At 34.9% G+C, this 21613-nt stretch overlaps 1 protein-coding gene across 1 annotated transcript; it reads left to right on the top strand.

Moving 5' to 3' along the window:
• The first annotated feature begins 9711 nt into the window (after positions 1-9711).
• LOC139852601 (high mobility group B protein 14-like) lies at positions 9712-18729 on the top strand. The gene is made up of 6 exons (XM_071841908.1): positions 9712-9803; positions 9907-10053; positions 15714-15771; positions 15869-15913; positions 17131-17211; positions 18490-18729. Exons 1-6 carry the CDS (start codon positions 9745-9747, stop codon positions 18538-18540), a joined length of 441 nt encoding a protein of 146 aa, XP_071698009.1. The 5' UTR covers positions 9712-9744; the 3' UTR covers positions 18541-18729.
• The last annotated feature ends 2884 nt before the right edge of the window (positions 18730-21613 follow it).

Here is a 21613-nt window from a genome sequence, read left to right on the forward strand (position 1 = left end):
GAGTTTCGAGAGGAGTATTGTGTTGACCTTGGTGAGCCATTGTTCCTTCATGACACAAGAATATGGTTGGTTAGTATTTTCAACAATACTAACCGGAGTATGGAATAAGGATAGAGAGGAAATTTTTCCTTGACTCGCCTTAAATTCTTTACGTCATAATGTCGGAACGTCCATGTGAATCACCGTAATATAATCCCGGAAATTATATTACCCTGATTTACATGTGCATTTAACATTACTTTATAAAGTCAAGGTGGCGCGTCAACAAAATTTATCAACGTAAGATCAAGATCGAATTCGAGTTAGATATGATAGAAGAGTTCGAGTATAAATGCACAAATAGTCAAGTAATTCCTACTTCAGTCTATATGCCGGTTGTAGTCTAGATTCACCTATGTACCCTATGACTCGGGGTGGACACAAATGAACTCTAAATCCCTACAACCAAGGCTCTGATACCACTTGTAGCGACCCCGACAAATCGTCAAGTGACGGCGTCATCTACGTAGGTCCCATTGCATGGTCATAAGTCTTTAAGACAAAGTTTGACCAAAATATGTCGCCTTCATTTCAAAATAAAGATTGTTTCCAAAGTTTACAAGAATTGTTCAACCAAAAGTTAAGTTACAAGGTTATAAGTACATTTGAAATCTAGGCGACACGGTTTAAAATAAAGTCAAAAGACGCTCCAAGTAATGCATGTATACTCGACATCCAATGCAAGTATCAAATAGTGAGCGGACGCATGTATCACATATCGTGCAAGACCTGAGAAAAACATAGAAATCTGTCAACGAAAACGTTGGTGAAATCATAGGTTTAAGTAAGTATGTGAGTATAAGTAAGTTGAACCACAAGATTTGCAACATCGATAAAGTCATAGTACATTCTAAAAGTTAATATTCACGAGCACTCAATTATCAAAGCTTAACATTCCGTCCGTTGAACCCCGTAATAATAGTGTTAGAACATACACTGTTTCCCGAAAATATATTTCACCCGTAGACGGTAGCGAACCGTCCGAAGTGAGGGTTTGTCAAACCCATATGGCCATATAACATAAGTTCTCGCTTACACCATCTGATGTAACTAATGATAATCGAATTGAGGATTTGTGTTCAAACTCGTATGTAGAATGTTTGTTTTCCCTGTACTTGTGTTCACGTAGTTTAAAAGAACGTTTATGTTTTCTCATCCCAAAAGTAAGTTCAAAAAGAGTAAAAGTGGGACTATGATCTCACCTTGAGTGCAAGAGTTAATAAAGTACTTCGACAAGTACACGCGTGCAAAGACAAAGCTAGTCTTGACCTAAACATATAGGTTATGTCAATAACGATAGTCACGAAGGGTCAAAGATGTTCAATTAGTCCTATGGCTCGTTACGACTCGATTAATATAGCACGTGGATCAATTTGTCAAGTTTCATGCACGATACAAGTAATTAAGCATGTTAGAACGATCGTATAATTGTTTGGTTAAGTTTGACTAAAAGTCAAACTTGGTCAAAGTCAAAGTCAACGGGGTCGGATCGGGTGTCCGACAATTTTCTCATGATGAGAAGCCATATACGAGCATAATAGTCAAGTTTCATGGTAAACGGGGTTATAGTAAAGCGGGAAACATTTTTTGTGACATGAAAAACAAAGACAAAATGAGCTGGGCAGATGCGCGGCGCGCTATGGGTTGCGCGGCGCGCACCCAAGTGTAAATCCTGGTCAGAACTTAACCACGAAGGCAAACATCTGGGATTTCTAATTCTGCGCGGCGCGCGGGTATATGCGCGGCGCGCAATACCTGGGAAACATGCAGTTTGCAGAAAAATGGTCCAAATCACGAACCAAAATACAATTTAACACATCTCATGCACCGAAAACACTTAGAACATGTATCTTATACCATCGGAAAGGTATTTTGACAAGGAAAACATCTAAACGCATTTCATCAATCAAACTTCCACTTACAACAACCAAAAACCGCAATTAAACATTCATAATCGAAGTTCAAGTTCCAAAAACGCATTTTATGATTCGGGAACTTTTAACATACAAATGATATGCCGTTTTGAAGGTAATAACGCATACATTGCAACTAGACGCATATTCCAAGTTTCAATAAACATTTACTACGTCAAAATCACTAGCCACGTTATCGTTTCAAAATCAATTTCGACACAAATGAGACTTATGATTCACTAATCAAACGCTAGCATACATCACACCATTTCGAAGCTATTTACGCATACAATTTAACTAGTTAACTAGCATACATTCAAACAAGTGTCTCAACTAGCATTCAACCGCATCAAGTTCCTACCAAAACGAAAATCGATTCACCAAAAACACATTTCATGTTATTGAGCTAGTTTTTCATCACCCAACATATCAAAACGAAGCTAATGAAGTAACTAACACTTTTAACACATACACTTTATCTTATAACATCATTTGAGCAACCAAAACTCAAGATTAAGCTAGACCCATTTGGGTGTTCATGTCATATTTTCAAAACACGAAGAACGAGCATACAAATTACATACACGACATCCCTACGAGCCATAGACACTAATTAACACCATTTCAAGTCAAAAACACGAATTTAGAGAAATCTAGAGTTTTAGAAATGTTACCCAAACTTGATGATATTGGTATCAAAATGTAGAGGATGAAGAGAGGATCACGAAAATGTAATTTGTTTTGATGTTTGCTTCTCCAATCGGATTTAGATGATGATTTTATGTTTGAGGGTTTTGAGTTCAAAAATGGGAAGTAGAGAGAAAGAGGAGGATGAAGGTGGGAGGTGGAGATGAAATGAATGGATGTGGTAAGTGGGTTGACTAGTTGACCTAGTCAACTAGTTTGCCCATTTGGCAATCTCGGTCCCTCGAGTTTCAAAGCGGGTGCGGGAATTAACCCAACGAATATTTTAAAAACGTTCGAGTAACGGATGACTTTATAATTAAATAACGAGGATATATGAACGTTAGTTAACGAAAGATGCCAAATTAAATGACGAAAGATATTATTTAAAAAAAAAGACGGTGTTAAAATAAATTTAACGGAAAAACGCGGGATGTTACATAATGTAAAATATTAAAAATATAAAAGACTTAATTTAAAGCGTAAAGTAAATGACAATAATAAAATTGCGATAATTAAAAAGTACGATAATTAAAATGACAATAATTTAAAGCGCGATAATTAAAAGTGCAATTAAATATGAAATAAAGGAATTATGCTTATTTAAACTTCCGTAATCATGATGTTTGACGTGTTGATTTTAGTTTATTACCATGGGTTAATTGTCCTTTGTCCTGGATTATTCAATATGTCCATCTGGTTTTTGTCCATAACAGTCCATCAGTCATAAATATAAAGTGCGATTGTCCTCGTCAAATTATCCTTACATCCGAAGTCAAATATTCCAACTAATTGTGGACTTAAACTATAATTACACCAATTTTCCTTGTATATAATTCACCACTGTTTTAATAAGTCCATTGACTATTAATCCATTCCCGTGTCCGATTAAATGAACGATTATTAGTACTTATAAATATCCCGCCCATCGTATCCGATCGAGTGTATGTGGTTATTTATAGGTACGTCCAATTGTAAATCTTTATATTAAATTAACAAACTATCATTTAATTAAGCAAATATAAAGCCCATTAATAGCCCATAGTCTAATTTCCACAAGTGTAGTTCTTTTGTCCAAACCCCAATTATGGTACAAAGCCCAATTACCCAATTTTAATAATTAGCCCAACATCACGATTACTTCGGCTTAAATAAGCATAATAATAACTTAGCTACGAGACATTAATTTAAAAAGGTTGAACATAACTTACAATGATTAATAATAGCGTAGCGTTACACGGACAGAATTTCGACTTACACCCTTACAACATTCGCTAACATACCCTTATTATTATTAAATTAAATTAAAATTAAAATTAAAATTAAAATTATAATATATATATATATAATACGTGAGAGTGAGAAGAGAAAAAGATGTGTTAATATTCGGCCGAAACTGCGAAATTTATAGATGTGGCCAGCAATTTGGCTCGATGCGATCGCATGAAAAACCTTCTTCCTGGTCATGCGATCGCATGGCCACTTTTTACAGCTCATATGTGGTTGTTTGCTTCTTGCCGACGGTTTTATTAAATAATATAATGTATAAATAATTTTAAGAATTAATTATATATTATATTATATTCATGTGCATAGTTGACTTGTAATTTTTAGTCCGTTGCGTCGAGCGTTGAGAGTTGACTCTGGTCCCGATTTCGGATTTTCGAACGTCCTTGCGTACAATTTAATATCTTGTACTTTGCGTTTTGCGTCTTGTACTCTTGTAATTTTGAGACGTTTCTTATCAATAATTTGAACCACTTTGATTGTACTTTGTACTTTTTAGCTTTTTGGTCGTTTGCGTCTTCAATTCGTCGAATCTGTCTTTTATCTTCACCTTTTATTATTTAAACGAATATCACTTGTAAATAGAACAATTGCAACTAAAAGCTTGTCTTTCTTGAGGGATAATGCTATGAAATATATGTTCGTTTTTAGCATTATCAGAGGTGTAAAAAAAATATTTAACGATACAACTCAGCTTAGAATTTAAAATCAATTTTAAACAGCATATAATAATCCATGCTAAACAACATATAGTAATCTATAGTTCTATTCCACAGCCTGAGGTGTAACCAAAAATATTTGTTGATACAACTCTACATAGAATTTAGTTTTTGACGGAACTATTTTGTAAATCAAAAAGCTCATTTATTCATCCCAAAACATTTAAAGAGTTTTAAAAATGAGATTAGTTTTTGTGTCTATTATTTATAAAACAGCGCATGTATTCTCAGCCCAAAAATATATAATGCAAAAGCAATTAAAAAGGGAGTAATGAAACTCACAATAATGTATTTTGTAGTAAAAATACATATGACGACATTGAACAATGCAGGGTTGGCCTCGGATTCACGAACCTATATCATTTGTAATTATATTAAAACACATAATTGAATTCGAACAACTTTATATATATATATATATATATATATATATATATATATATATATATATATATATATATATATATATATATATATATATATATATATATATATGTAAATTCATTAGTTATATCCGTTTTATATTAATAATATATATATTTCATATTTTCATTAAAAATATTAATTTTGTTAAAAATGATAATAGTTATAATACTTGATTTTACTAATAACGGTAATAATTATATTAAAGATAATAATAATGATATTTATAGTAATAGCTGTAAAATATTAATTTTATTGTTAATAATATTTATGATAATGATAGTAATAATAGTAATAATAAAGATAATCATAATTCTTTAAAAATGATAATTTTTAATATGTATAATAATTCCAGTCAAAATGTTAATTTTTAATAAAAAGATAGTTTAAAAACAATATGATAACTTTGATAGTTTTCATTAAAATGATACTTTTGGTAATAATAATTATAATAGTAATAATACTGATACTAATATTAACTACAATAATACTTTTATTACTAGTGATAATAAGTTTAGTAATAACAACGCTAATAACTATATTAATAATAATAATGTTAATAATACTTATCCTAATAATAAAAATAAAATGGTAAAATCATATTTGTTAATGATGTTAATAATATTAATTATAAATTTTAGTTATAATCATATTATTAATAATGAATGATTCTTAATACTTATTTTAGCATTTATAATAATAATAGTTATAATACTTGTAGTAATAATAACAATACTACTAACAATAATAATAATAATTACAATCATAATAATAATAAAACTAATAATAATGATAATAATAATAAGTTTGATATTGGAACTATCTTTAAGGCTCAAAATATATATATATATATATATATATATATATATATATATATATATATATATATATATATATATCCAACTGCCCACGCCGGGACTCGAACCCGCGACCTCTCCTTTCCCACAAACACAAACCAACCACTACACTGACGATTACATCTTTGAATTATCCTCTACACTTAATTACTTTAAACCGGATCTCTATTCATCCATCCAACATCACGGCCCAACAGTTCACGAGCCCAACTGAAATCATCATGAGGATCTCGGCCTAATTACACTTAATCAGCCCAATCATTCTTTCGGCCCAAATATATTTTCACAAGCCTAACTAGTAATTTCAAAACACGGCCCAACTGCACTCTTATTACTAATTAAAAAAAAATTAATGTCGTGGCCTAGTTTCGAACCTAGGACCCCTCGCTCACCCAACACCTCCTCTAACCATCCATCTATTGTTACTTTTCTGACTTAATCCAGTTTTTAATTATCTATAAACGGTATATACTTGTTCCCTTTTCTTTTTCAAAAACCAAAACCTAGAACTATTCCTTTGTCTTCTTCCCTTAATCAATTGTCAATATTATCTATCATCATTATCTAATCCTTATACTTATCATCATCGTTCATCCTAACATTCCCATCATCGTTTTAATCATTCAACGTCATCCTTATCATTCTAATCTTCCATGATCATATATCATAATCATCATCATCGTAAAATCTATGCTACTGTAACATCATGACCGTAATCACTAATTATCGTCTTCGTTAACATCATTATCATCATAGTTTACGTAATATAGTAATACTTTTAGCATTTAAAATCATAACAGACAGATTACCATATCGAAATATCGAGTTCGATATCATCACGATCATCATCAAGTCGTCATCATGCATCTCTTCATTAAGTATCATCATCGTTACCATCAATATTCATCATCATCTTCGTTGTTTAATCACCATTGTAGCATCGTCATCATCATAATCTTACCTACTGTAACACCATCGTACGACCATCATATTATAATCATTTCCATCTTCAAAGTTTCATTTCACCATCTTCATCATACTCGCTGTACCGTAACAAAGCAGGAAAACGAAAGGAAACATGAGAGGGAGAGAGAAAGAGAAGGTGGTTTACTTCGGTTCTGGGTTTACAACGCAACAGAAGACAGGGAACAGGCTGCGTGTGGTGGTTGTTCGTGTGCTCCGGTGGTGGTGGTTCAACGAAAATAGGGGTGGCGAATGGTGGACGTGAACCAAAGATAGTTGGGTTTGATACTCGGTTATAGCAGCCACAATACTAAAGAAAAAGTGGTGAGGGTAGTTGGTGAGTTTAAAAAAATGGTATTGGTGACTTGGTTGGTTTCCATATGAATCCATATATCATATCCAAAATTCTATATGTACGTATATGTTTAGATATTTAGTTAGTGGAGGTCAATCACAAAAATGCTCGTATGATTTTGGCAAGGAACATAAGAAAATTAATGATTGATCTTCATCGTCAATTTTCACACCAATATTATTCAAGTCCAAAATTATTTTATTGAACTCATCGATGTGATCATTTAATGAACCTTCTTTCATCCGAAGAATATACAACCGTTGTTTCATATACAACCGGTTCGTGAGACTCTTAATCATATATAGAGATTCTGGCTGTTTCCAAAGTCCAGCCGGTGTGGTTTCTGCCGCAACTACTCTAAGCACACAATCGGCAAGATTTAGAATAATCATGCCGTGTGCCTTTTCCAGAAGTTCATCCTTCTCTTCATCTGTCAACTTTTCGGGTAGATGTTCTCTCCCTTTCAAAACTAACAAATAACCTTGTTGGCTCAGTAGAGCCCGCATCTTCATTCGCCAAAGGCCAAAATCGTTCTGGCCATTAAATTTCTCTACGTCGGACCTTATTATTGTCATCTTGAATATTTAATCACAGCTACGCTCTGATACCAGTTTGTTGTGATTTAGCGCACTTTTAAGACCCGAGAAATTAATAGAACACTTAAGCAATAAATAAAGACACAAGATTTACGTGGTTCGGCGTGAGGCCTAGTCCAAGGGCGGAAACAGAAATGGATTTTACTAGCAAATATGGCAAACCCGAGGTTACAATGTATCACTCTAATCTAGGCTCCGAAAATACTAATAACGTATTTGGACCACTCACTAGATTATAACACTCCCCTCGTAACTCACTCGTATAGAATTTTGATTAACAATTCTATACTCTCTCTATTATCTCTATAATACTTTTACAAGAATTATTATTGAATTCTTTCAAGTAATTAATCTATGAGATGGGATGAGATATGAAAAATGGGATGATCTTAATGATGCTCCAGCCATATCCTTTTATACTTGTGGTTGTACGTATGCAAAAGGAGATTTCAATTTGGCTACTCCTTCAATTTCCATTTAATTAAACCATGTTGCAAATCAAAGTCTTCAAACAACTAATGTCCAGCTGTTTACTTTATGTTTTCTTTGACTCTAGTGGTAGACAAATGTTGAATGGAAAAATTTGAGCCACCAATCACGTGGATATTAGTCCATCGTTCAACAGTTTATTTATTTAGATGGTGGAAGATTTAATGAACTATCTAATCGTCTTTGTCTCAAATCAATTCAGATTGGTTTTCAGGAATGAGCACCGACGCGCAAAGTTTTGGTCCTTAATTGGTCTCGCAACGATCTGGTCTATTTGGATTTGACGCGATAAGACTTTCTAGTAGAGAATTTACATGCTGGAGATTCTTGATACGATGGATAAAGCTTAAGGTTTTCTTATGAAAAATTCAAATATATGATTATATGGAAGATTTGATCTGAGGCGTCTAGTTTATGACTACTTTGTTTTGAATATTGTTTTTACAACGTATCATTGTAGACGTAGTTGTAAATGTCTTTTTTTTTTTTTTTTTACTTTTCAAATCTCTTGTATATTTTTTTGGGTTTCATTGTTTAGTTGAAATTAGTTTTGGGTCGACCCGCTTGGCTTGGTCAAATATCAAATTACGACTACATAACAACTTTTTATGGGTCCGTCTAAAAAACAATAAAACATGTAACCGTGATGGTTGGTTTATGAAAATTTGATTCAATGTTAGTGATTTTATTCTATATGAAAAAAGTAACTCTGATAAGGGATATTGACATATTACTTATAGTAAATGAGAGTTATTAAAAATAAAGAAGAAGAAATAAGTAGTTGTGTTGAATTTGAACGTACATAAATTAATTAAGAATAAGAATCAGTGACAACCACGGTGACTTTTGGGATGATTTTTATGGTACCCGAGATTTGACCGATATGATCGAGATTTGACCATTTTTGGCCGACTCCCAATTATCGGTCGTTGACCGATTTTTTGGCCGATTCCAAAACGAGAACTCGACAGCAACTCTAAAACGATTTTCGCAACCTTGCACACAACACATTATTATTAAACAAGATTTTTTCTAATGACAATCGTTAAAACTGTCATTTAAAAAAATTATGTAAGTAAATAATTATAACTAATTCCACCGCCTCCCTTCACCAATCAACATGGTGATTGGTGAATGGATTACGCTATTTAGGATAATTTTTATAATATGTAAAATTAACAATGATCCCGCAATTTATATCTTCGTTTTTCCTAAAAAAAAAACCGTGACTTAAAAATATAATATTAATATTTAAATTAATACGTAGTATTACTCATTACATATAAAAAATATTCAATTTCATATTAAATTAAATTTAAAATAAATAAATTAAATATTAAATATAAATATAAATGTGACGCTGAAGTCTGAACCCTTTGTACTAACTATTTTCACCAAGCAACTAAAACGCATGTGGTCATGGCGAAGATAAGTTCAGCGTCTGAGCCTACTCAATCCCCTACTAAAACTGTTCATTCGTAATCTTCATATTCATATTCTTTGCTATAATTATTTTATTTTTCGTTGTTTTCATTATTAAACCCTAATAATTATAATTATAATTATCAAAATTAATTATAGGAGAATGACATTGAGGCCAAGATCAACGGTGCCGATGAAAGAAAATGCTATAGCAAAGAGACCTAAAGTTGCTGCTGTTAGAAAGAAATCATCGAAGTTAGATGCTAATAAACCTAAAAAACCACCTACAGCCTTCTTCTATTATCTGTAAGTATTCTTCGTTCTAATTTGTAACTTTTTTTTTTTTTTTTTTTTTTTTTTTTTTGAAAAGCAAGTAAAACTGTCATTCATATAATGGATAATTACAAAGCCCTATGATCTATACAATATGGAGATGCAATGTATTATGTAAAAAATACGAGAGAAAAAAAAACAGGAACACACGAAAAACATGAACGTAGAGACATTAAACACCGCTGCACTTGAATGAGATCAAGGTGGTTAGGAGTAGACAGACAGTACCGCACTTGCGATGACAAAGTTGACTACTACTACTCATTTAACCAAGTGAATAATGGAGATCTAAGACATGTCTTCGTGCGTCGATGCGAGCTTTGAGGCCGAATTAGCCAATACCCATTCTTTGAATGTTCAAGGATGTGTAAAACGATGGGTTGATGAGTCATTGGTGCCATTCTAATGATGATTTCTTTGATCTTTTGGAAATCCATGAAAAAGTTTGTGCTTGGATCTCGGAAAGTATAGCGGCGGGGCACCAATCTTTTTTGCTAAAGACCTTGGCGTTACGGTTCTTCCATATCATGTAGATTGTGGTCCATTTTGTCGCTTGCCAGATGTATTTACCAAGGGTCGATGTGGTGAATGTTTGATCCGTAAATGTTGCGTCATGAAGGTTGGAGATCGTGTTTGTGGGGAGGTTCCACCAAGCTAGGATTGAGTTCCAAGTTGCTTCAGTTATAGTGCATTGGAATAAAATATGTTCCATGGATTCAACATGTGAGTTACAAAGTGGACAAAGTATGGTATCGAGATCGATGTTTCGCTTGTCGAGTTCAACTCTAGTCGGGATTCTACCTAGTATGACCCTCCAAATGAATATGTTGATTTTTTGCGGTATGAGTTTGTTTCTTGGTGTTTTGAAGGTTGAGGTAGGTATTTCGAGTTTGAGATTGTCGAGAATTGATGAGAGGGATTTTGTAGTGAACAATCCGGAATTATCTAAGTTCCACTTCCAAGTATCGGGGTTATCGAAAAGGTTAATGGAAGAAAGAAGGTTGTTTAGTTCCGACATTTCGTTAAGTGATCGTCCGTAAAGTTCTCGATTCCAATTCCAAGTTCCGGAGGTACGTGAGTTGGAAGACGATATGCGTTCCGAGACTAATGCATTTTTATTTGATTCAAGCATGAAAAGCCTTCTGAATTGATTGCTAAAAGTTTCGTTTCCGCACCATTTTTCAAGCCAAAATTTGGTGTTGTTTCCATTCCCAAGGCGCTTTGTTATTGAGTTGGAGAAATTAGCACCGAGGTTGTCTGCGATTTTACCTGCCTTGACGATTTCATTTTAAATTGTGGTACCTGCAACATTTCTAGAAAACACGTTAGTAACAACCCCCCCCCCCCCCCCCCCCCCTATATGCTCGAAATTATTTTAACCCATAATGCATTTTTTTCGTTATAAAATCTCCACCACCATTTACATAGTAGGGATATGTTTTTGCAGAAAAGAGATCCGATGTTCAACCCACCTTTATCGTAAGGTAAGAGGATGTGTTCCCATTTAATCCAGTTTATTTTGCTTTCAGATTCCGAACCACCCCAGAAAAATTTTCTGCGTTTTGATTCAAGTATGTTAATTATTTTTACTGGAGCGTGGAATAAGGAGAAGTAGTAGAGTGGGGTACTTGATAGGACGGATTTGATTAGGGTGAGGCGGCCACCGTATGATATAGACTTTGCTTTCCAGTCAGAAAGACGTTTATCGAATTTATCAATGATCGGCTGCCATGAGGATGCTTTATTAGAGGGAGTCCCAATCGGGAGTCCAAGGTATGTGAATGGGGTGGATCCGGCCGAGCATTCGATATACTTAGCCATCTCCTCGACATCGTTTTTTGTGACGCCAATCCCATAGAGGTTACTTTTTTTAAGGTTTACTTTTAAGCCGGATATGTTTTCGAAGCATTTTAATAATTTAGAAATGTTTTTCGCATTCCGTTTGCTCCATTCGCCAAAGAAGATTGTATCATCCGCATATTGGAGATGGGATACCACAATCTTGTCATGACCAACACAAATACCGCGGAATTGTTCATTTGCTATGGCACGTTTGGCGAGAATGTTGAGTCCTTCCGCCACGATAATGAACAGGAATGATGAAATAGGATCACCTTGGCGGATACCTCTACCAGGGGAGAATTCCATGGTCGGGGAGCCATTGATGAGGACGGAGATTGTAGAAGAGGAGAGGCATGCGTGGATGAAGTTGATCCATTTAGTGCCGAATCCCATACTTTTCATGGTATCAAAAAGGAAGTCCCACTCGATGCAGTCGAATGCCTTTTCGAAATCCACTTTAAATATGAGACCCTTTTGTTTTTTTCTTTTTAATTCGTCTATTATTTCGTTTGCTATTAGGACGCTGCCAAGGATGTATCTTCCCAAGGTTGTAAAACTCGCGACTCGGGGAGTACTCGGCCGGAGGTTTTTGAGGAGTAATCGGCGACTCGGAGAGTACTCGGATGTTGACTTTTCTAATATAACTAAATATTTTCAATATATTATAGATATATAATATATATATTAGCTATAAACAAACATTTTTATGAATATATATATGTTAAATATATAAAATTTATTAATATATATGTTAAATATGTAAAGTTTAGTTACATATAAATATTTATTTTAATTGGAGGGGTTAGATTTGTATATATTTAATAATGAAGTTGAAAGAAAAACTAAACTTTAGGTGTTAAAATAAATAACAGTTAAACTTTAGGGGGTTTGAATGTAAGTTAAAAAATAATAAAATGACTCAGAAACCCTACCAGTAGCAGTCACGCTACCCACTTTTTATTCTTCAACCGCTCAGTCACCAAACCCTAAATTGTTTGTTCTCTTCATGGATGGAAATCGAGACATTACAGGTATGTTCCTTCAATTTGTTCTTTCTAAACAAACAAACACATCAAATCGATTCAGGACTCTTAATTTCAATTCTGAAAAAAGTTGGACGAGAAAGTTGTTGGAGAAATTAGGGAGTTGGACGTCGATCAAAACCTTATTGAACTCAGATTAATCGTCTCCTGTTTTCCTTCATCTTTTCACTGACTTTTCCGATGCCGTTGACCGGCGTTGACCGAGTAAATGGACGAGTTAGACACCGATTACTCATTTTGTTCTTCCAGAGGAGTAATCGCCGATTACTCGGCCGAGTTGGCCGAGTTTTGCAACCATGTATCTTCCTTTGAGGAAGGCGGTCTGTTCTGTGCCAATAATTTTGTGGATTACTTTTGAGAGTCTGTTGGAAAGGATTTTTGTGAGAATTTTGTAATAGCTTCCGATTAAACAGATAGGACGATATTCATTGAGACCGATTGGGTTGGATTTTTTTGGGATTAGTGTGAAGAAAGAGGCGTTGCAACCCTTAGAAATTTCGGAATTGCACCAAAACCAGTCAAGTGCTTTGATGAGGTCCTCTTTTATCAACCACCAATATTTTTTAAAGAATTTCATATTGAAGCCATCCGAGCCGGGAGCTTTTGAGCTGTCACAACCATTAAGTGCATCCCACTTCACTTTCGGAGAATCGAGCTTCAAGTATGAGATTGTCTGCATCGTTTATGTAATTGCGATTGGGGTCATTTTCAAAAGGACAATTTCCTTTGCGTTTTTTGGATTTGAATAGTGTCTCAAAGTATTTTAATGCCTCATTTTTAATTATGTGGGGATCTTCGGACCATGCTCCGTTTAATGAGATGCCGCGGATGTTGTTTTTGTTGGCTCGTCTTTTAATGAAGTTATGGAAATATTTAGTGTTTTCGTCACCTTCTAGATTCCATTTAATTCGGGCTTTTTGTTTTAACATGTTGTTTTTGTTTTTTTTCTTTTCGATGTGTTGGACCTTTTCATTTATCCAGTTTTTATGTTCGGATTCAGTTAGTTGTTTGGTTTCTGCAATTTTTTCCCATTCATTTGAGGCATCAAGGTGCGAAATGATTTCGGAGTCAAGGTTGCTAAGTTGGAGACTACACTTTTTAAGTTCAAGTTTTACGTTTTTTTAGTTTATTACGGAAAATATAGTCAGGTCGATTTCCGTTAACTGGGATTTGCCATGTGTTTTTGATGATGTCATCAGCATTTTTTAGTTTAAGCCATGAGTTGAAGACACGGGTAGGTTTCGGTCCAAAGTCAGTGAAGGAGTTTTTTAATATGATCGGGCAATGATCGGAAAGGTCACGTTCGAGGGTTTTTGAGGAGATGTCTGGCCAAATGTTAAGGATAGTTTCGGAGATAAGGAATCTGTCGAGGTTGCTGATTTTTTGTGTGTTGAGGCACATGCGTGTGAATTTCTTTCCGCCTAGTGGGAGATCGATTAAGTTAGCGCTATTTATGAAGTTGTTAAATTTATCGGCCCAAGTTTGTTTGAAGTAGCAATTTAAGCGTTCGGAATTAGATCTAACTTCATTAAAGTCACCGAAGATAATGTGGGGAACATCGATGGAATCAATTAATTTTGAAAGTTCGGACCAAAATCTTAATTTTTTTGCGTGTGAATGTGGGCCATATACGTTTATCATAATCATATCGGTGTCTAACCCTGCCCATTTCCCTTTAATTGCGATAAAAAATTCCCCTTCAATGGCGGAGTCAAATATGAAAGAAGACGAATCCCAAATTAATAATAAACCCCCCGAAGCCCCGATTGAGTCTTTTTGTATGAATTTAAAATTTGTGTTATACCAAAAGGATTCGATTAAAGAGTCATCGGATTGACCACATTTTGTTTCTTGTAGCCCGAGGATGACCGGATTTTCTTTTTGACAAATTTGTTTGAGCCAATTGATTTTATCCGTTTGACCCAACCCGCGAATATTTAATGAAATGCAACACAGTATAAAAAACTTACAAACGAATGGAGATGAAGGAAGATCAAAATTCGGTTCCCAACGGATGCCGATGCCAAGCCCAAATTCGGTTGTGTCGTTGGTGCTACTCGTTATCTTGTTGGAATTGTGGCTACTCTAATTTGTAACTTCAATTCAATTCAATTCGGGTTTCCTCCAGAAAGTGCGTGCGTGCATGGCAAATGAGAGTATTCGATGCCGACTACTTGCCTTTAAAAAAAAAAATTCAATTCAATTCATTACATAGGTGTGCTTGTGAAATTATTCAGGAAAATCATACTAGTACTTTTTGTCTCGAGTTCAGCATATTTCTAGTACTGTTAGTTTTATCTTAAATTCTTAATTGAATTAGGTAATAACAATATAACATTGCTTATATTGTAAATTTGTAATGGATGTTTAAATTCTAGAAGGAATCCGTAAGGAATTATGAAGTGGTATAAACCCAAAGTGAGTTTTATGAACATTAATGGTTCTCTTGTTTGTTGGATTCTGGAATTAAAAGTGATGGTGGATGAACGAAATTGTGGCTGTAACTTATAAGCTCATTATATAACTCTTGATTCAGTTGTTTTGAAATAGCATGTAAGAGTAAGGATTGTGGTTATGTTACACATTCCCAAATAGTTGAATCATCTAAGGAGCAAATCATTGTTTATAACCTATGGATTGTATTTGTGTCTACACGTAGTTTACGTTATGATGCTATTTCGAGCTATACTTTGTTAATGTATCACATTGTCTTCTTTGTGTGATGAAATTTGGTTTTAATCCATTAAGGGAAGATTTTCGTAAGGGCTTTCAAGAACAGAATCCAGATGTTAAATCAATGCGTGAGGTATGCAGTGCAACGCCTTTTAGTATCCAGAATTTTATTATTCAGACAAACTGATTGTATTATTTACACTTATATCTGTCTACGTATCCATTCACAGGTTGGAAAGGCTTGCGGCGAGAAGTGGAAGACTATGACCTATGAGGTTTGTACCGATTTAAACCTGCGACTGACGATATCTTGACACTGTCAATGTATACGCCTTAGTTTGAGGAGTGTTTGTTATGTCAATGTTTGCTAGCAGCTATTATGTATATACTCGTAGCATTCATTTATACATAACAAAAGTTTAAAAGTCAGATCGATTATGTTTTATCAAGTTAGGATAGGGGAAGGATTGTCTACATCTTAGGTGGGATTGGGTTTTGTTGTTGTAAGTTAGGGATAGTCTTTTTACTGGATTTTGAAGTGTTAATTAGGGTTTGGTGATCACAGTCTTAAATTTGAGAATATTTGACAGAACAAAATATTCTAAATGACTAAAATAATACCTAAATGTTGAGCTATCTAAATTGTTTTATGTCAATGAATTTTTGAACCAAGTACTTGTTTTACAATTAGAAACTAATCATCGCTTCATATACACTCTTTTGCGACCAAGTATTATAATAATACTTGGAAATTCTATCGCAGGCATATGCCATGCCCCATCGTACCAATATATTGGTGTTAATTTTATACGTAGTATTCTATTTTTATTTCTTCTTATAAAATGTGCGGTGGTTTTAGAAAAAGAATCTTATGTGTTATATTGTAGAGCTAATATGTTTGTTTTTAGTCCTGTGTTAATTTTATACATATAAGATATTCTTTAAAAGTTAAGTCTTTTTGTTCTCATTGTGGGAGTCCTTATGCAGTTATCTTAAAAAGACTACTGTATCTGACTTCTTGTTCCAACCTGTACATAACTCTAGTCTTTTTGTTTATGCATTTTCGTACTGTGGCCTGGTGTGGTTGTTAACAACCTAATAATGTATATTGGAATGTTACAAAATGTTCATATATTGTTAATTAAAATAACTTCGTTTGATTGTTATTAGTTATTGTTTTTTGTCTACATGCTTGGCATCGTCTATTAAATTTGAAATTAGCAATTCACATATTCAAAGCTTAAAAGTCACATATGGAGTATGGATAGAGTAGCAACGACACGTAGTCCTCTCTAGTAGTTTGCTCAAATACTTTTAGCTCTTTACTGTAAATATTCAAGTAGTTTTGTTTTCGTGTGCAGTTTGAATCATGAAATTATGACGTGGTTCTAGAACAAACGTGTCCAATGTTCCTTTCTTCCTGTTGTCATGAAATTCCATAATAGTTTGCTATGTTTAGCTTTTTGACTGATTGGGAAATATATTGTCACAGGAGAAAGTCCAGTACTACGATATAGCTACCGAGAAACGTGCAGAGTTTGAAAAGGCAATGATGGACTATGTCAAGAAAAAGGTAAACGTTTCTTGAGTGTTTTCTCACCATAATCATATTGGTTCTGTTTTGTTACTACGTTAAATTGATATTCTTATCTCTCCTAAAATAATAAATATGCAAAATAAAATGGTGTTTGGTTAGAGGGAATAACATAGAAGAATAGTATTTGCTGTTCGAGTCCTGTCGTGGACAAAAAAGGGTGCGTGTGTTTGTTGTTCCAAAAATAAAATAAAAAATAGAAGAGTAATAAGCAGTTGTGTTTTACTTGGAGGAAATAGAATTGTTTCGCTAATACATGGGAATCACTCAAATACCGGAGGAGTGGATTCCGGTTCATTATCATCTCTATTTAATAAATCTGTGCTTGTTGCACTGAGGGGTGTTCATCGGTTCGGTTTGTTCGGTTTATTCGGTTCGATGTATTCAGTTTTGAATATTTTTTGGGCAAAACCGAAAACCGAATCGAAAACCGAATTCAAAGTTAAAACCGAACCGAACCGAAAACAAAATTCGAATTCGGATTCGGTTCGGTTTTCGGTTAAAACCGAATATTATGAAAAAACTGAGAACGATGGTAGTTTAATTGCGGTGTTACTGATGTCTTAGTTATTTATATCCTAAAACATTGACGTACTATTAAATTATAAAGAATTCGATGATTTATTAATATTTACAGCTTAATTATGACGTTTACTGCTTCTGTTATTAAGAATAAGAACATAATAATTTGAGTAAGATAATTATAATGTGAGCTACCAAATCGTCATATGGTGAGAACATATTTTATTGATTGGATCCCAAATTATAATGACATTAAAACATAAATATACAAATTAAATATTTAAAAATTTTGAATTCGGTTTTAAATTCGGTTTTCGGTTAAACCGAATTCAGAATTTTCAAACCGAAAACAGAACCGAAAACCGAATTCAAATTCGGTTTCGGTTTGACTCGATCCGTAAACCGTTTTTTAAATTCGGTTTGGCTTTTTTCCGGTTTGGTTTCAGTTTGATTTTCGGGTTCCACGGTTTCAAACCAAATACTGACCATCCCTAGCACTGATCCATTTTGACCCGTCCATTTTACCACTTCCGCCTAAATGTCAGTTTTAGAGTTATACACGTCAATGCAAAAACCAAGCAACAGATGTACCACAAAATGTATAACACCAGCGATCACTTGTGGTGTACCATACCATATAGACATATACCATATACCATATTATTATGATATGACTTGTATTGGATATTGCAGCATTTTTCATTATGCTAACTATCTCAAAATTACTTATTACAGGAAAATGGGGAATACGATGATTATGATGAGGACTCGGAGTATGAAGAATGAATATGTTGCTTTTGACGTGTAAGAGACTCGATGTAGTTGTGATTGGTATTTTGTACAGTTGATGTTGAACTATGAATTGCAGAACTGTTTATCACATGTAAATCGTTATGTGTATATTTTGAATTGAAGACTAGGATCATGTACGTAAATGTAGATTTTTGTGGGTATTGAGTATTGACTTATATCTGTTGCTCGTAATTGCTACGTGGTTCAATACAATATGCTTCTTTCCTAAGAAACGAAACATAAATAAATATAGGGAAACTTGCAACCTAAGGAGCGGTACAAAACCAACTAAACATGACCACGCCAATAACACAAACCACTAGAACAAAACATGTTAAAACTAAACCAAAAAAATGCAGCTATAAAAGAGCAAATAGGAACACAGAACCAAACATGACCTGGAAGCAAACAAACGACCTACCTAGAACCATAACGCTAAAATTAATCCGAGAGGCCACCTGCGCTATCAAAGTCATTCAAAAAAACAAGCTTTTCTGCGGCAGCATTAGCTTTATGACTCTTCGAGCCTGGCTTAATAAGTTTTCATTCCATTTTGGCAAATACAATAGACTTACCCGATCTAGACGAGAACGAATACTCGGTTCGATACAATATGTTTTTCTAAAATGTGTAAATATTTTTGTTTGGATTTGTTTTCTTAACTTTTTATTTTAATTTACTTCATTACTTGCTTTCATCCTGTGACAGTTTTTTGCATTCAAAGATACAGTGGTGTTTTGGCATAACTTTAAGGCCTAAAATTATAGTCCTAAGGCTAACACTATGATTATTATTGTCAATGCTCCTTTTGGAGAATTATTATTACTTTTTCTGAATTTGGGTTGAATTTGGGTAGATTAATTATAATACATGGTTGAAATGCACTGGAATCAATTAAATATATCTTAAATTGCATACATTAGGTCGCTTATTAATGGTGTATCCTATCGTATACACACATAAAAGGCATAATGGTTGCATAAAAGTAGCATCAGGAAGGCTGAAAACAACAGTTCTGTGATTAATCCGTTCAGCGTTCTCCGCTGTACCGGCTGCTCCGTCATGCGTAAGCCCTGAAGGCCGCCTAGCGCGTAAGCCCTGGCCGGAGAACGCCACCTTCAGCGTAAATTTCGGATCACAAGTAACAGAACGTATCATCATCTGACACGTGTCCCCAAGCAATCTGGTGGATCTGACACTATAAATAGACTCCTTGGGTCGTCATTTTACACAGTTCAGATATTCTGACAACTTTGAGAGCTGAGACTTTACTTCTCTTTCTCTCTCTACTTTCTCTCACTAGAAGTCATCCGGCTAGCATTCTTACGCTCTACGGACGACAGATTGATTAAGCCACCCCACAAGTTTCTACACTTGTGAACCGGGTCTGCAGGGATTATTTCCCGAGGGTAAAAATCAATCGGAAACACTCCGCCCTCCTAAAGCTAGATTACTTCTAGTATCTTGTTGACACATTAAGCCTTACCTCATAAGGAAATAGGTGTTAACAATGGCGCTATCCACTAACGCAAAGAACACACGAAACGGAAAAGGAACAAAAACAACTGAAGCTCCATTTGTACTTGAAGCAGTCAACAATCCATCAACTGAAGACATGATAACTGTTGAAGATGTACCCGTTCCGCCACTAGATGGTACGATTGAAGAAACAGTTGCTGAAACTGCAGAAAGGCTTAAACATTTGGCAACTAATTCGGAAAAAAGGCCAGTAATCGAAGAAACAACAGCCAAAAATGCAGAAAGACTTCCAAATTTTGTTACTAATCCAGAGCGACGACCATTGATGCAACCACGGCGATGTCCATCATTTATACCTTTTCAGCGGATGGCGGATGGCAAAGACAAACAAATAATGAAAAGGCAATCTATATCAAAATACAAGTTATCCAGGTTACTTGAAAAGCTGGGCAGTCTTATTGATGATTCTGGGGATGATAACGACCTGAGCTATGATGATAATGACTCTGATGATGAAACTGACAAAGATGAGTTCATGTCAGAGAAGCAGACAGTGTTGCTTTTAAATGACATTCTTAAGCAGACAGCTCCGGCAAAATATAAGCAACGCTTGGCGCAGCCCGCCGTCCGTGCTGTGGCCGTGGACAATTTCTTTGCCCTCATTACTGGAGAGCAAGCCACCAAGCCACCAAGCCACCAGCCATGGCAGAATCTACACAGTGTTTCATTGATCGAATTGCTAATTATCCATTGCCCAGAAATCTTGCTATACCAACAATTGGAGTTTATGATGGCACAACGGATCCGGAAGATTTTCTGACTATGTTTGAAGGTGTTATGAGGTTGCAGCATTGGGAGGATGAAACTGCGTGTCATATGTTTCCTATGGTACTGCAGAAAATGGCACGCGAATGGTTTGCTAGTTTGCCGCCAAGGAGTATTACTAGTTTTCTTGACTTGAGAGCAAAATTTGTGATGCAATACCAAAATCTCCGGAGCTGTACTCTGACACATCTTGACGCACACGAGATCACAATGCATCATAACGAATCTTTGAGAAATTTTATGAAGCGTTATACACTTGAAGCACAGAAGATCCCTGATTGTCCAGAATCACAGCTTGTATCTGGTTTCATTTTCTGTTTGGACAAGTGACGGTTTAGTGCACTTGTTCATGCATTACGGTATGACTTGCCAAAAACATTGCATCAGGCGTTGGAGGTTGCACAGAGGCATGTTCGAGCTGGTGAGCGTGGGTTGAACAAGTTTGATACTGGCAGTAGTAGCAAGCCGCACAACGGAGGACGGTATTTTGACAGAAATCAGAGAAGGAATGACAATTCAAATAGAGGATGGAGAGTAAATAATCACCCTAATGATTTCCACCACAACAGAAGACCAATAGAAAGGCACCCGTTAATAATGGCGCTTACCAAAACTCCGAAAGAGATACTCTTCACTGAACCAATTCGGACCACTTTCAATGCTCCAGCACCTATGGAAGAAAGGGAGGGTCCAAAGAGTGAGTTGTGGTGCAATTTCCATGAGGCTTGGGGCCATGATACAGACAATTGCAAGTCTTTGATGA

Source organism: Rutidosis leptorrhynchoides, chromosome 6 (assembly GCF_046630445.1).
Source record: "Rutidosis leptorrhynchoides isolate AG116_Rl617_1_P2 chromosome 6, CSIRO_AGI_Rlap_v1, whole genome shotgun sequence".
NCBI lineage: Eukaryota > Viridiplantae > Streptophyta > Magnoliopsida > Asterales > Asteraceae > Rutidosis > Rutidosis leptorrhynchoides.